This window comes from Rhincodon typus, chromosome 5 (genome assembly GCF_021869965.1).
Source record: "Rhincodon typus isolate 14 chromosome 5, sRhiTyp1.1, whole genome shotgun sequence".
In the NCBI taxonomy this organism is placed as follows: Eukaryota; Metazoa; Chordata; class Chondrichthyes; order Orectolobiformes; family Rhincodontidae; genus Rhincodon; species Rhincodon typus.
The window spans coordinates 56413788-56431177 of NC_063336.1; the positions used below are offsets into that span (position 1 = coordinate 56413788).

General features: G+C 36.5%; 1 protein-coding gene across 1 annotated transcript in view; it reads right to left on the reverse strand.

Annotated features, from left to right (window-relative positions):
* The window catches only part of man1a1 (mannosidase, alpha, class 1A, member 1), a 417658-nt gene that overhangs the window by 263135 nt on the left and 137133 nt on the right, over positions 1 to 17390 (reverse strand). Inside the window, exon 2 of the mRNA XM_020528590.2 lies at positions 12452 to 12548. Within this exon, the coding sequence (XP_020384179.1) occupies positions 12452 to 12548 (97 nt within the window). The remainder of the gene's footprint in view (positions 1 to 12451; positions 12549 to 17390) is intronic.

Consider the following 17390-nt stretch of genomic DNA (forward strand, 5'->3'; position numbering starts at 1 on the left):
AAATCATTCAAACAAAAAGAACTTGTATGAGAGAAAAGTAGTGTAAAATTACAAAAGACTTCAACTTCACTGTTCGTGTCTCCTGCAAACTGTACAGATTTGAAAACCAGGTGCTCAATAATCAGTGAAGACCAATAAATATCAAATAAGCCAAGTTGAACGTTCCAGCCTGCCTTTGAAACATTATAATCAGCATTGTGCCTAACTACTGTAATAGGCAGGTTGCGTTGTATTGAAGATGATGAATTTCTTTGTAATTAACTTGAACTCTTATTTAGTAGAAGAATAGAATCAAAATATACTTCATCCTTGCTCATTTCCATTGGGTTCCAATGAAAGGCATTTGGAAATTGACATCTGACATCAATTTATGATTGATGTGTGCAGGTGATGTAGAGCTTGTTGCCTGATCCAGCATGAATGGTCTATTTCTGGTTGCTCTCAAGAAGGTGGTGATGAGCTGCCCTGTTGATCCACTGTAACCCATTCAGCACACTTACACCCATAATGCTGTTAGGAAGGGAGTTTTAGAATTTTGACCCAGCAACACAAATACAAAAGTTTAAACATACATACCAAGATGTTCAAGAATAGCTCTTCCCAGCTGTTATCAGACTTCTGAATGGATCTCTCAAATTTTACATTTAATGTTGATCTCGTTCTTTGTGTACCTTCTCTGCAGCCGTAACATCCTATTCCTCGCTCTGTTGTTACCCTTATGCACTTTGTACGGTATGTACTGCACGTATACAAAACTTTTCACTGTACCTAGGTTCTTGTGACAATAAAAAATCAAATTATACATTTCCAAGTCAGGATAATGAGTGGCTTGCTGGGGAAATTGCAAGTTACAGTGTTCCCATGGACCTGAAGCCATTAGGCTTATAGATATAAGTGGTCATGGGTTTGGAAGATTCTGCTTAAGGAGCTGTGGTGAACTTGCATAGTATATCTTACAAAGAAACATAGAAAGTAGGAGCAGAAGTAGTTCAGCTGACCCATTGAGCCTGCTCACCATTCATACAAATTCACACATTTCCTAGCTCAAGTATGATCTGTGGACTGAGATTTCACGAGGTCTTGAGTCAGCATTGAGAATTGCCAGAACAACTCCTTCCCAACTGGATAGCATCATGCCAGCACCTGCTGATGGGTCAGGACATTCCAGGTATGGTTATGGTTTAGTTTAGGACATGCTCTGTAAGGTTCGATACGATGAGGTGACTATGTCAGGCTATTGCTTCTCTAAGCCCTCAAATGTCAATGAGGATGACTTTAGAGAGTTGACAGGGCTGAGTTTGTTCCAGTGACTTTGTCAATGCTGGCTGGTCCATTTTTGACATGTCTTAAAAGTTACACACATTTCATAAGTCAGCCAAGAGTCAATGACTTAAGGACACAGAAGGACATTAGCAAACCAGATGGGCTATTAAATGACAATGACTTCATGACTGTTACACCATTAGATTGTTACAGTTCCAGATTTTTTAACATTCAAATTTCACCATCTGTCATGATGGATATGAGCTAGTGTCTCCACAGCACTACCTGGATCTCTGGAGTACTAGTCCAGTGACAATACACCATTGCCTTCCCCATTGGGCATATAATCACAACCTAGAAATCTTTTTCAAGGCTGATATGAGTGCTAGGGCAAATATTAAACTGGTCCTAGGAAGAAATCTCTTCTCTGCTTAAGATTAAATATACAGTTAAAGGAGTTAAGGACATCTTAACTGGACTCAATACCACTACAGAGACCCTGCGACTGAAAGGAAAAAATGTTCAGTTTCATATCTTTACCATTCCTCACCATGATGGTGTAAACATTCACCAATAAATATGAATGGGAATAAAATCTGATCTAAGGGAGTACGAGGGAGATAATTCAATTTCCAGTCTAATGGACTAACAAACCTTTCAAGCTTTACTCATGCAATATTTGAAGTAATTGGAAGCTCTGGATTGGATTGATTTCTTGTAAATCAGTTATAACTGTCCAGTATTCTCAAGTGATAAATTAAAGCACATCATATCTCATTTTTAATTAATCAAAATAAGTTAACTGCTTATAAACGCAATGGCAATAAATGAATTTCATGAACAAGTTTATAGATACTGAATGTACAAGGAGTTTTCAAAAATATATTACTGATGTCACATTTGGTTTCACGATGGGTGATTAAATCTGAGAGTTCAACAATTATTATAAACCTCTGTTCTCTCATGGCCAATACGCACTAGTATCTATTCAAAGCCATCAGTTCATATCCACATTTGAATTGTAGATTTAAAATAAAATCTGTATGCCAGGAAATAGCAACATATTATTTTTCCAAATTTTGGTTGTGGGCACGGTTCGTAAGGTTGATAGATATTGTCCACTCTCAACTACCCAGAGAATGTGTTGGGAGTGGATCAATACAAAGAAGTGCTTGCCAGACTACTTCATTGGGTATTTAAGTGTCAAAATATTATAGGACTGGAATCACATATTGATCAGTCAGGAGAAGGTTAGTAGGTTTTCTTTCCCAGTAGACCGTGAGAACCAGTGGGATTTTAAGATTTTTTTTTAAAAAAACTGATGCCAGCTTTTTATTTAGTTTTAATTGCACGTCAACATTTGAAAATGTGGAACCTAAGAAGGTGAGTGACTTACTCATAGGTAGTTGTCTTGACACATATTCAATTTAAATTAAGCAATTCTCGAATTCTAAGAATTCAACTCACTTGTAGCATTTGGAATATGGATAGCCAACAGATCCAAATAACTTGTCAGCAGGAGTGTAGAGTCGCTCCTGCAATGCTATAGATTCAGACCTGTGAAAGGATCTGAGTCACCGCTGCTCACATCAAGAGGAATAACTGATCTATTGGTATAAATCAAATTATTCTTTGTTTCCGCTCAGGGTTCAAAATGAACTCTTTTAAATGGAGATAAAAAAGCAATCATTTTACAAGAAGAAATACAAACATTTTTATGATTCTTATGTTATCAAATCATCCTGAAGCACTACATATCCAATTAATTCCTTTTAGTCACACCAACGAAAATAGGAATGAGCATTCTTTCACAGAAAAGTATATAATTTGCAGAAAGCTTTTTTCATTAATTCAAGCAGCACCAGAATCCTAGCTGCTAGCATAACAATATACATGTAGCTGACACCACTTCGGAAGAGCAGACAAAATCTCTGCATAACCTTAAGTAACTCTGAAAGAAACACAAACCACTGTTCCAAAATTAGGAATTGAAGGCTTGGCTGTGTATGGCTTTTGATGAATGCTGATGGCTGCTTTGAGCTAAGTGTGAATTGCATGGGGATCTTCAGCAAATCCAGCTACAACATATTGAGACAGCACAACCCACCAGTTATGGCAACAAGACACATCCAACATGAATGCCTTGCCAGACCTCTTGATTTTGTTTATAAAAAGTAGCGCTCCTCAAATTTGCCTTGTTTGCACAAGATGCAGAAATCCAGTTGTACTTTTTTAAAAAAAAACATAAAATGCCAATAACTATAATAAATCAAATATATTAAGAAAGAGAGTGCAACATCAAAAACACAAATTATGCCAAACTTGAACTACTGAGATTGAAATGATGCTGGAGCAGGATGTTGGTATTAAGTAGTCGGCTTTTTGGGTTATTTTTTTCCACCTGGAGAAAACAGGTTGATATTGCGCAGAGATTAGTTGAGCAGGGAAAGACAAAATTTCTATTTTCACATGGAAGTTAATGCAAGTCATTGCCAAAACAATTCTGTTGAAGTGAGTAGATTTGCTTCACGGAGATCATAATGATGAGACACCATTTGTGATTTCAAAGATTACACTAGGACCCCGAGACGGACCTGCCATCCTGATGTAAAACAGCTGCTGAGGAGAAGTTCTGCACTTACATAATATTAAATAACTGCTTCAAGAACAGCTCCAGATTTTTTTTTAAAATTCTAAGTTGGTTTATTCCAAATACAATGTGGTTGAAGGGTCACTATATTTTTGGGCACATTCACCACAGGAGTATGAAATATGGTAAACTTCAGAGACACCATACAACCGAACAGAACTGTTCTAAATACTTTGAGCATCAGGATGATTATAATTTGGAATTTGATTAATGACGACCAGAGCACTCAGAGGTCTAGATCGAGAACTGTACAATTCTAATTGGGAGAATATAAAGAGAACCCAGCAAAAAAATGTAATCTGATTGAAAGTGTGTGTAGGAAATCAGGACTCCGGAAAAAGAAACAAAGAAAATTGAGACTAAGATAGTAGGAACTGCCGATGCTGGAGAATCTGAGATAACACGGTGTTGAGCTGGATGAACACAGCAGGCCAAGCAGCATCAGAGGAGCAGGAAAGCTGACGTTTCGGGTCGAGACCCTTCTTCAGAAATTGAGACTAAGGCTATTTTATATTTCAGGTTTGACCTGCTACACTGTGCAAACTTCCAAAGCTCTCCACCCATGACTTGTATCCCCTTCAACCTTCTGAAGTGGATGCAAAAAAGTAGTCTCGAAGTATCCTACTCAAGAACTATCCCTCACACAACCTTGAAAACAGACAATATGATCATTTATGACACATATATCATGGAATTTTATATTACAACTGTAACTATACTTCAAGATTAGCTTGACAAAAGCTCTTTAAACATTCCAATGTTGTGAAAGACATGATATGAATACAAGCTCAATGTTTCAGGTTCTTAGGAGGATCTTTCTATTCAACAATACTTTGCTCATTATATATATAAAAAAAACTATTGAAAACAGCCATCACCACAAGAAAAAAGCCATGGGAAAAATTAGGAGATATTTTTCAAGTTGGTCTATTTGCCCAGCAGCCAATTCAGCTACTTACTTTGTCAATTAAGGGCATCTAGCCACTCTTGCATTTTACTGATGGTGGCAAGGGTACCCACACAGGGAGATACCAGACTGCCTCTCAGTGGAGCCAGCTAACGTGGACAGAATTAGAGAAATGTAGATATTTCTGAGAGTTGGACGAGATTACAAAAACGGAAAGGAATGAAGACATGGCAGGATTTTGAGAACAAGAGAAAAAATTAAAATCACAGCATTGCTTAATGGCGAGTCCAACTCTGGTGGGTCGTTTGTTTTTTTTTGCGGATGCTGCCTGCCCTGTTTTATAGAATCGCTACAGTGCAGAAGCAGGCCATTCAGCTCATCAAGTTTACATTGACCCTCCGAAGAGCATCCCATCCAGACCCAGTGCCCATAAACTATCCCTGTAACCCTGTTTTCCCCATGGCTAATCCATCTACACTGCACATCCTTGGACACTACGGACAATTTAGCACAGCGAATCCACCTAACCTGCACATCTTTGGACTTTGGGAGGAAACCGGAGCACCCGGAAGAAACCCAAGCAGACACGGGGAGAATGTGCAAACTCCACACAGAGAGTCGCCCAAAGATGGAATCAAACCAGTGTCTCAGGTGCTATGAGGTAGCAGTGCTAACCACGTTCTAGCATTTTCCATTCTTATTTACTCCATTCTGGAACTCCTCCAGCTGAAACAATAACTTGTAACAGTGCAGTTTTCTTAACCAAAACCTGTGTTTCAGGTAAGAAACTGCAGCGGATGGGAATGTTTTCCTTAGAATTGAGTATTTTCTTTTGAGAAGAGGTTTGGTGGAGCAATTCAACATCATGATCAGTTTTGATAAAGTACATAGAGAAAAACTTTCCAGTGACAGAAAGATTAGGATTCAGAAGAGACAGATTTAAGATTATCGGAAAAGCAGAGGAGATGTTGTCTTAAAAAAAAAGGGAATTGTGATCTGACATACACTGTCTGAAGGCCTGGTGAAAAGAGACACAATGGTAACACAAAAAACAGAATTAGGCAAGTAGGTGAAAGGAAATAAAAATATAGTACTCCAGGGCAAGAGCAGAGAAGTGCAATCAATTGTATATCAAACAACAGGAATGAAGGACCAAATGGCGCTATTCTCTGCTGCATCATTCTCTTATTCTGTGTTGAGTAAGTGTTGTTCAAAAATTGAAACTTTGGCATGAGCAAACATGAGATTATTTTTCAGTGCATTATACATAAATCACTGGTTAAGAGTTCTATTCATAAAACTGAGACAGACAGTTGGTCAAGGACTGGCATTGCAAACAAAATCTCTGTCTCAGAATAGCAAAGGTTACTTCCTTTAGTGTCCATTGCTAACAACACTCTTGTTGCTTGACAGAGTCATCAATAAAGGTATTTTTCCTTGGGCGGCATTGCAATGTCTTGATAAACAGAACATTGAAAGTTGGTCACATTTGTAATTATCATGGAAACATTCATGGGTCTCTGATCTGCCATTTGTTTCTTGCACAGCAAGAAAAGCAGATTATCCTACTACCAAATACTCCAAGTGGATTTGATGGAATTTTTTTTTAATCTATTCTGGATGTAATTACGAGATTGAATCAAAAGCTTTCAAAGGATTAAGAATTCAATTTTGTCTGCTTTGCTCAAATGGAATGTTACTTTTACATTGTTCCAAAGGTGGCATTATCGGTAATATACCTCCAGAAGGGAAGCTGATGCAATATTTGCTTTTCTTGCAGATAATGACTGCAAATAAATTAAAGCTATATAGTGGAGGTTAGAAACCACCTCTCCAACAGGACAAAGTTACTTTTCTTATTAACCCTCCACAACATCAGACTTTGATAAATCAAATAAAACAATATGCAGATATGTAGGAGGACACAACAGTTATAGCTGGAGAAACACTATTAAAAAATATTAAAATTAACAAGCACCAACAAAGAAGAAGTGAATTTTGTCAGGAAACTTATCCTGAGTAAGTGTTCCTAATAGAAAAAACAAGCCTGAGCAACTGTTGATATGTGTCTTCGTTGAATTATGGAAAGTGATACTGTTTATACTTGCATATAACCTCATGTATAAAATAAACACCGAAATATAGGAAAAATGTCGAAGGCATTGTGTACACAACCAGGAAGAGTTAGCACATAAATTGTCATGCACAAGCCCTGCATAAAATTTCACGTGATATATATTTCCTGTGATGCACATTGTAGAGCAGAGATAGCAGCTCCAAAAAATGAATTGAGAGGACTTTTCTACTTTGGGAAACCAGCTATTACCATCAGCTAAGCATTTTGTGGTATTGTGTAACTTTGAAGATGCTGTACAACTGCATGCTGTTGTCAACAGATTTTGGCACTGTTGACGATTCCATTTTCCTCCTTTGCCATCCAGCTAGATGGGACTGCTCCCACCTAGTTCAATTCTTATATAATCATAGTGTCATTTACAATTTTTTCTTCCTGCTCCCATGCTGTTTCAATTGCTGTGTCCTTTTCCCACACTCAAAACTCCCCCATCCCCATGGAATACATATCTTTCTACATGAACATCAATACTAATGCCGGTACTAATGTAGTTTGCCATTATCCTAACAATCTTCCTTATAGCTTGTGATTGAGTTTAGCAATTTAGTGCCTATTTGGTTCCATTATCGTTGCAAGAGCCATTTTTACAAGTGAACTGAGGCTGCCCAGTGTCATTTCGTATTAGAACCATTAAGCTGGGCATGATTCAAGACAAGATTCCAGGCAAGGGCAGCACACAATCCTATTGGATTTTCGTTTCAAATATGATGTTGATTACTAAAATAATTATAGACATTAGATAGATTTAAAAACAGATTTTCTTAAAATACTCTTTGTGGCACGAAAAAAAAATCAGTTTTGATTCTTTTTTTGCAATAGTCCCTTTTTTTAATATCCAGGATTATTTGCAGAGCTGCACAACTAATAAATCTTCAGGATTAAACTTTAAATACTGCCTTGTCTCATTTTTAAAAACATAGATTTCAAGACCATAGATAAGGTTAGTGAAGCATAGCATGTCTAAGAACTATCCCAATGGCTATTTTTCTTTCATTTAAAATTTACTAAAGGATAGCATTGGCTCATGGGATTACAATCTGGGCTGTAGTTCCTATGTTACCCTGCCATCAAACTGAAGGTAGAAAGTCACACTGTTCTCTCTCACACCTCCTACTCCACCAAAAAAAACTCCTACTCACACCCTCCTGTAGTCTGCAGGAACCACACAATACGTCCCAGATATTACATATCTCGGTAGCTTTAAAACTCCTATTATTATTTCTTCTTCATGAAACAAGCACATTTAAAAATAAAATTTGAATTATTTGGTCGCAATAATAAAAGAGTATAAAATTAACAATGTCATTACAGTGAACTGCTTGGGCAGCTAATTCAAAATGTGCCAGAACATATTGAACCTCCTGATGTCTGCAGGGAAAACAGCCTCTTCAAAGAACACCACTGGCTGACTATTAAAGCATTCCCATTGATATAGCAGCTCAAACACACACACACACACACACACACACACACAATATTCTTTTCTACAGCACACTTTATACTCTGCAAATTAGCAACTTCCCCATCTCTCAATTATGCACCTCCCAGTAACAAAAGCAGCATGTTTTTGTATCCCAGTAAATTACTCGCATGATTAAGTTTCAGATTTTAACCTTCCATTGAAAATCTGGAAGACACTCCATTGTTTAAAGATGAGCCAGGGAAGATGTGACTTGCACACAAGTGAAACATGAAGAACATTTTGAATTGTGACTGTAGCCAGAAATTGAAATTCTGATCTGACAGTCATTACTGATGGCATCACAACTGCTCACACTGTTATCCGAAGCAGTTTAACAGATTCTTAACCCTGACATCATACTATAACTGCTTTCCAGTCATACATTAAAAAAATGTGAATTCTGTGTACAAGCTATCCTAGCTGTCTATTGATATCCTTAAGTAACAGCTCTCCTTATCAGTTGTATCAGAAGAGATTAGCAAGGCCATCAACATTCTCTAGTATTCCAGAGATAATTCTGCCAAACTGATGGACTGAAAATTGGGAAAAATTGCCAAATTATATAGAGGAATTCAACTGATCTTCAGTATTTGAAGAATTTACAACATATACTTTAAAAATGTTCAAACCAGGAAGACAAATTGCAAGAGAGATCCAAACAGTTCACAGACAGATATTGATAAATTAAGTGGGTAAAAATTTGGCAAATGGACTATTACGTGCGAAAATGTGAAGCTGTTCATTTGGAAGGGAGAATAAAAGAGTGGAGTTTAATTTAAATGAAGAAAAACTGCAGAAAGCTGCAACACAAAAGGGACTTGGGGGTAGTTGTGCATGAAACACAGAAAACTTGCACAACAGTGCAGCAGATAATCATGAAGGCATCAATTGAATGTTAGCCCTTATTTCAAGGGAGTTGGAGTACATGGGTAAGGTAATCCCACTGCAACTGTACGAGGTGCTGCTAAGACCACATCTGGAGAACAGTCAGCAGTTTTGATCCTCATATTCCATCAACTATTCAGAATAGATGACCCATGTCTATTTATGAATTTGTTCTTAAAATATTCTATTAACATTTTAAGAAATGAATTGTGGAAGTCACAAGGTCAAAAAGGCATGAGTAAAAGTTACGATAGTGGTGATGCAGAACACTGGGGGTGGAAATGAACAGTTTTTGTTTGGACAATATGGGCTTGACGTTTGGCTGAGAATTAATGAGAACTGTCAAGAGTCTGTCTAGTTAGGCAGATCCCACAATATTGCCTCACATTTTACACAATTAACATAGGCGATTGTGCTTCACAGAAGCACCTAGAATTAAATAAGCTGCCCGATGAAGATAACATTTCAACCGGATTGAAATTCCTCCGATTACAGATTTAAAAGCTTGGCATTTACTAGTTTACATTTCTCAAATTCTATTAACCTGTTTGATGCACTTCTTTAAAAGCAAAAGGCTGCTACAGAAAAGAAAGAGGACAATGTGATACTTCCCACAGATAACTCTCCACCTTAAGCTTTTACTGAATTGAACAAAATTATCTTGTAACATCCACAGCACAGAAAACAAATTGCATGTGCAATCAATGCTCATCCCACAAACTTGTTACAATTGAATTTTTCCCAATAGAGAGAAGCTGAGTCTCAGATGAGATCAAAAGTCAATTATATCCATTAATAAAGGGAAGTCAGATATTGGTTAAGCTGTTCAATCTGTTGGTTGAAGTTACTGCTAAACACAATCTAAAAATTCCCTTTCTACGCATTACACCAAAAAGGGACAAAATCATTTCTGTTTCATGGTCCTGGTCTGATAAAAAATAAAACTTCTCTATAAAACCCATTATTTCTACAATGACTGTATTTCTTCAATCCAATTTGTATTGTCACAACTTAGATATACTTGTTTTAACACAGCAATAGCAACAAGTGTAATAAAGCACAGAAAGGAGGTGTTCCTCAAAGTGTTAACCCGGTATGTGTTTGGGTTCCCCAATGTAGACGAACCAACATTTTGAACAGGAAATATGTGGATTAAACTGAAGGAAGTGCGAGTAAATCATAGTTTGTATTCAACGTCCACCATTTCCACAATCTCTGGCACGTTGGAACAATACACATTTTCCCTGTCTTTCCCCTTTAGCATTTTGTCAAGACATGTTCCCTCTTTAACACCCTCATCCACTCTTCAGTTACGTCCTACATCCTCTTCCTTCCCCATGGCATTTTCCATGCAAGTGAGGAGATCCAAAACTTGTCCTTACACCTCTTCCGTTCTCATGCAAAAGGCCCCAAACAGTCCTTCCAAGTGAAAGTGATTACAGATGCTATAACGCGTGTTTCATTAATGCAAATTGGCTGGAAAGTGATTGAAGAATAGCAGACCCTGTTTGGATAATGCGAACTTTCTGCTGTACAAGTATAGCAATTTCCCTATAGAGCTATTTTCTATAGAGCAAGGTCACACAGGAACGCAACTATCGCGTTATAGAAAAACCACCATTTCCTTTCAATTTTGTACATTATATTTATTGTTCAAAATGTGATCTCCATTATATTGGGGAACAACACATTATGTTTTAACTCAACACTCTACTGCTTTCTGGACTCAACAAAGAGTTGAATAACTTTCGACCATAACCTCCATCACAACTTTGCTCCACATGTTTTCTTTTCCTTCCACTTTGTTTTTCTGGATGGTGGTCCCGTTTCTTTCTCTATCACTTCATGTTGCATTCAGATATTTTTTTAAAATATGTAGCAACTCACCTCTTTTGGAAAAAAAAACTTTATTGTTCACAATATTTAATATCATTGTTTACAGACATTATATCATAAAATCTTTTCTAATTTAGTCTCCTCTAAACTCAACTTGGTCACAGATCTTCTCTGTTCTTTCTGCCCTCTCCTTCCTCTCACTTGCTTAAAAACTTATCGGTTTTTCTTTGTCTTCAGTTCTGATGAAAGGTCAGCCTGAAACGTTAACTTGAGTTTTCCTCTCCACAGATGCTGCCTGATCAGTCGAGAACCTGCAGCATCTGCCGTTCTCATCTCAGATTTCCAACATTCACACTGTTTGTTTGTGTATTAGACATTAAACCATGGTTCTGTCCCTTCAGCTAGACGTAAATGATCCTAGGGCACTATTTAAAGGTGATCAGCGTCATTTTCCCTGGTACACAGGCAAATATTTATCCCTCAATCATGATTAGAACATATTATCATGTCATTATCAGATCGCTAGTTGGTCAAGTTGGTTTCCAATTTTCCCACAGTGCAACGGTATTTGATAAATTCAGAAATTGGTTGATAAATGTTTTGGAATGACTTGAAGTTGTGAAAGAGGTAATTTAAATGTTAATCTATTGCTCTTTTCACAACATTTGCAGTTAGTCCATATTGTGATCATTGGCATCAGATGATTACGAAACACTGATGTTAATTTTTATGTCCACATATTTGCAAAATGCACGTATGAAACTTCTCTTCAAGCGATCTTGTGGTCTATTAGTTAACAGAATTAACATAATCAGTTGCACTAAACAGGCATGTCAAGATTTTGAAGACATAAAAGGATAAATTTAGCATAATGCACCAGTACAATGAAGGAGTAAAAATGTATGAACACAACATACAAATCCTTTCCATTATTTACAAAAGTGCTATATAAGAGAGCATATATTTCTCTTCTTTGAAGTACCTTGGGAAATGTGCATTATTGTTACTGTTATCATCTTGACTGCCACCTCTTCAGCCCTGTACAGTAGATTTTGCACAAAATGTCAGAATAGGATGATTCAACTTTTAGTCCATACTGTGTAAATGCATTATGCAATACCACAGAAATAGGTCTAATGAGGTCACTCCTGCTTTCTTTGTGTAGAATAACAAACCTCATGAATTTATGGGCACATGTCTTAATGTCTTTTGTCAAATGCATTTTACTGGTTTAAAAGAGTACATTAACACTGCATAGCTGTCAGTCCTCAACACTACATTCCAGGAGAGAAAAAAGTAATGTAAAATACTTACCAAATAGACTACTCGAATGGTGTTGTTTAGATAAAGGCTTCAATTCATTTGATCCCCATGCGTGACGTTTATAGTTTTCCCAAGCATGTTTCATCATCTACAAAACATAATTGAATACTTAGTAAATTCTAATACAAATATATCTTATACAAATCATTATTAAAAAAAGAATACATTGAACTTTCTAGGTCAGTCACTATTTCTTGACAAATAATAATTGAAAGCATGTTCAACTAAACATTTAGAGTCCAGACTTTACATATTTTTTTAAAAATACATTGTTTTTAGTGAAAGCTAAAAAGCAGAATTCTAACTTTAAAAATTGAATTTTCTTTACACATTTAACTCTTATTTGTTTTCCTGTTTTAAATTGTAGAAACAGGTACAATGTGCAAATAGGTATCTCATCAATTCTAAACTGTACCAAAGAGAAAAAGATTGAATTGAAGACAACAATACAGGAAAATTGCAATAATAAATATAATTAGACTTGGCTAACGAAAAGAAAACATGTTCTATTTGTTCTTTGATGCAAACAATGTTGTATTTTTTGTCCAGAACAAATTGCCTAAGAAGCCAATTTCTTGAACCACTGGTGTCTTTTCCCATACATAGTTTTTTTTAGGATATTGACCCGGCAACAATGTATGTGTAGTGAAATATGTCCACGTTAGGATGATCTGTGATTCAGTGAGAACTTTGGATCTTATGTTCCCAAAACTGCTACTTCTCAGGAGAGAGATCATGGAGAGGGAGATTCTGCCAAAGTCATCTTGATGAGTGGATGCAATGCCAGACATTGATTCTATATTTTGTTGGGACTATGGCATCAGTGGTGGAGGGGACAGTTACAGACTTCAAGGCAAGATGCAATTTTGGACCAAAGGCAAAATGCAATGCAATGCAGTAGAAACAGCAAATTATGATGAGCCTGGTTTTCTGATGTAGCCAAATAATACTCAAGTACAGGGGAAATTGCATTAGATTTGTGAATAAAGACTTTTACAACAACTTTTACTTACATAGCATCTCTAGCATAATAAAACATCCTAAGACGCTTCACAGGAGCATTATAAAACAAAGTACGTCACTAAAGGGTAGAGAGATGGAGCGCGTTCCAGAGCTTAGGGCCTGGACAGCTTAAGGCATGACTGCTAAATGAGAAATGATTAAAATCAGCAAAGTTCAAGAGGCTAGAATTAAGAAGTTCAGACTTCTCAAAGAAGGGATGTATTGTAATGTAGCGAGACCATGGAATGATTTGAAAACAAGGATGAGAATTTTAAATTTATATCATTGCTTGACTAGGAATCAATGTAGGCCAACACCCATAAGATTGATAGCTAAACAGGATTTGGAGTGAATCAAGACATGGGCAGCAAATGTTTTAGTGACTTCAAGTTTACAGAGGGTAGATTGTGAGAAATCAGCTGAGAGTGCATTTCAGGAGTCAAATCTAAAAGGTAACAGAAACATGGATAAGGTTTTCAGTAGCAAAGGAGTTGAAACAGGGCCAAAAGATAGGCAACGAACAAAGGCGGAAATAGAGGGTTTTAGTGAAGCCAGTTGGAATTTCATTTCAGGGTCAAATGTAGCATAATACTTGGGAATAGTCCGGTTTAATCTTAGATTGTTGCCAGGGAGAAGGATGGAGTGAGTAGCTAGGGATCAGAATTTGGAGCAGGGACCAAAAAGCAAAGGATTCAGTCTTCCCAATATTTAACTGCAGGGAATTTCTGCTCACGCAATACTAAATTGGCACTTTGGTCATTTAACAGATGTGGAGAAGTCAAGCGAGGTAGTAGTAAGAGACAATTAGAGTTGCTACCCGTAACGAGCCAGCACCAATAGCCTTGATGAGATCATTACAGGACGCCAAGATGAGCACAAAGGGTAGCTGTAAGCTTGTATAACAGTGGGTTATGCCCAGGACAGCTAGGAAAGAAAAGAGAGAACAAGGAGTGAAGAATTGAGTAGAGAATTGGCAGGACAAAGCATCTTAAAATGCAGAAGCAGAAGCAAATGCAACAATAAAAGAGAAGAGTCTTGGAGGAATAAAGGAAAGAAAAATAGAAACAAAACATAAGCAGAAAGTGGAAATAAGAATGGGGAACTCAGGATAACACTCAAGTTACTTAGGCATATGGTTAATGTGGGTAGACATTCCGGAACTTGCACAAGAAAACCATTTCATGCATTTTATCTTTTGATTTCCTGTGATAGGGAGCCATTCCAGAACTGTCATTAATTGTGCATCTCTAATTTGAGATTTTCCTGAGTTAATTTACATGCATTTTGATAGCCACTCCAGAACAAAATATGATCAGCAAATGGTCTGGGAACTTTTTGCAGCTAACATCAAGCAGGTTTTATGATTATTGTCCACATCAGGATTTAAATGAAATTATCCTTTCTAGGTAGTCATTTAGTAGACAAGAATGCCAGGTCAAATAATCCTGGACTTCTCTTCAGAAACTATACAATTAAGATTTTCTGCTGATCACTTTAATAGCGATCAATATTGAATAGAGTAGGGAAATAGATACATGTTTCTTATACCTGTGTTTGTTGAAAAAATATAGTGATTCCAGAAATATCTGAAATGATTACCGTCTCTAAAGCAATATTTTAATTTTTGCACAGTGAGAAATTGCATTAAGTCATTCATCAGCACACGAGAAAACAGTGCAACATCCAAACTTTGAAGAAATCCCTATGGTTATAGAGGGTTCGCTTGGTTAATCAAAAGGTGAGCAGACAGATATTGACTTTGCAGACTTGAAAACAGTAGCGAGACAGAACCTGAGGACAGGATTCTGTGTTGGAATTCACCAAAATTGTAACAAAAGCTTCTGACATCAATAAATGAACAAAGGTAATTCTATTGAACAAACACCACAGAAGCAATGGAGCTTATATCAGAAATAATGGGGAAGCAAATTTAAAAAGGCTAGATCATGCATGGAAATTAAAAGGGTTTATATCTACAGCAGGGGAGCTTCTTAGATGTTTATGTTCCTAAATAATTCATGTGTTTTCCCTTTTCTTGCATAAGGAATTTAAAAACAACTCTAAACTGATAATAAACATTGCACTTGAGCATCATCAGTAACTAATTCACTCGCTCACAAAATCCCTCATTTTGTCTCCCTACAAGCTGTCGATTCCAGCTTTTCATGACCTATACTATTGCTACGAGAGTACTGCTGCTGCTATAAAATGATAAAGAAAGCCTCTGCAGCAGCAAATATTTCGGAATGAAGATGATTGTTAGATCTAGATAATTCATCCATTAATTCAATCTTCTATAGTTAGCAAACAGAGGTTTCATTGCATTAAAATACAGCCACGTGTACATTCCTCCTTATATTTGAAGGACTGTACTGTAAATAGAAGCATTCAACTCAGATCATGGCTTTTGAGAGGAAGATAGATTATGTTGTGCAAGTAGGACAAGACCCAAATGAATTTCAAAATCAAAACCATGCAGACTTGTATAGAATAGTAAAAATACCTATTTTTGAAATGTCGAAGAAGTTACATGTTGAATAAATAGCATGGTTGAGCAATGCAATAAAAACAGAAATACTAAGTATACCTCAAGGACAATGGTAATTTTTACCACTGGTATCTACCAAAGCAAAAATACTGAAGTACAACTCTTAACCAAATGCCTACAATACAAGGAAATTTTGGCTACAAACTAAAACCAGTATCTTTTTTCTGACAGGGACACAAGTGAAAAGGACTGAAGTACTTTCTTTGTGTATTATCAGTATTTCTATGCATATACCACATATACAGTATTCACAAAACAAAATAACTATTTCAGTATGGACTATAGTAAGGAAAGAGAGTGAGCTTTGTTTATTCTGCTTTGGTCTGGTCAATTGCATTTTGAAATCTAACTTGGATATTTAACAGTGTTCTCCCTTGTAAAAGTAGCTTCTCGAACAACAACTTGAAATGTTTGCAATTTGGTTAAAATGAAAACTTTAGTGAGTACTATGCTTACCCTTATTGTAGGTGTACCATTTCCACCATATTAATTTTCTAAAATCCAACATGTTTAATGGAAGTTGCAAATCAAGATTTAGAAAAATGGTAGAATCTCAAACGTTCAATTCTATAGTTTACAAATCAAAGTCAGATACTCAACTGAAGCCATTCCACTAAAGGCCCTTTATTAATCTATTCAGCAGCAATAAATATAAAACATACCACATCATCTCGTTTTAAGAGGGGAGGTTGAACAATTCTTGCAGCAAAGAAACTTTTCTCGTTCTACGCAATCCTTTTTAAATGATCTGTTTATGGATCAATTATGGAGATTCTTCAATTGAAAAACTGAGAACTACTTCTCATTATCTCAAACTATACAAGTTTCATCATGGGAATTAAAGCTTGTTGTAAAAATTATGCCTTAAGGCAAGCACCATTTTAGATGGTAATAATTTAGTTGTTCAGAAATAGTACAGGCTACACACACACACACATATATATTACATACTTCTTTCTTTTCCTTCAACGATATGAGCGTTCATTTATTTTTGAGAAATGCCCACTGACCAAAGTCAAATCTAGAGTCTTTATTAATATTAACAATAGCATGCATATCAATTACACCCAAAATGATTCAGCATGCAAGGATCTCCCTACCCTAGCCTTCAGAAATTGGAAACGCAAGGTATTATACCACCTAGAAGGCTAAAATAAAGTGCATACCAATACAATGGTAAATTTTGCTAAGTGGCATACATTTAAATACAATTTTGCTGAGTAGGGAGGATGGCGATAATCAAACAATACTCTCCTTTTTGATACTCATGACTTGACTCTCAACTAAAGCAATCTCCCCTAGTTAATCAATTCATAGAATTATAGAAGAATCACAGAATCCCCATAGTGTGGGAGCAGACCATTTAAGCCCAGAGTCCAC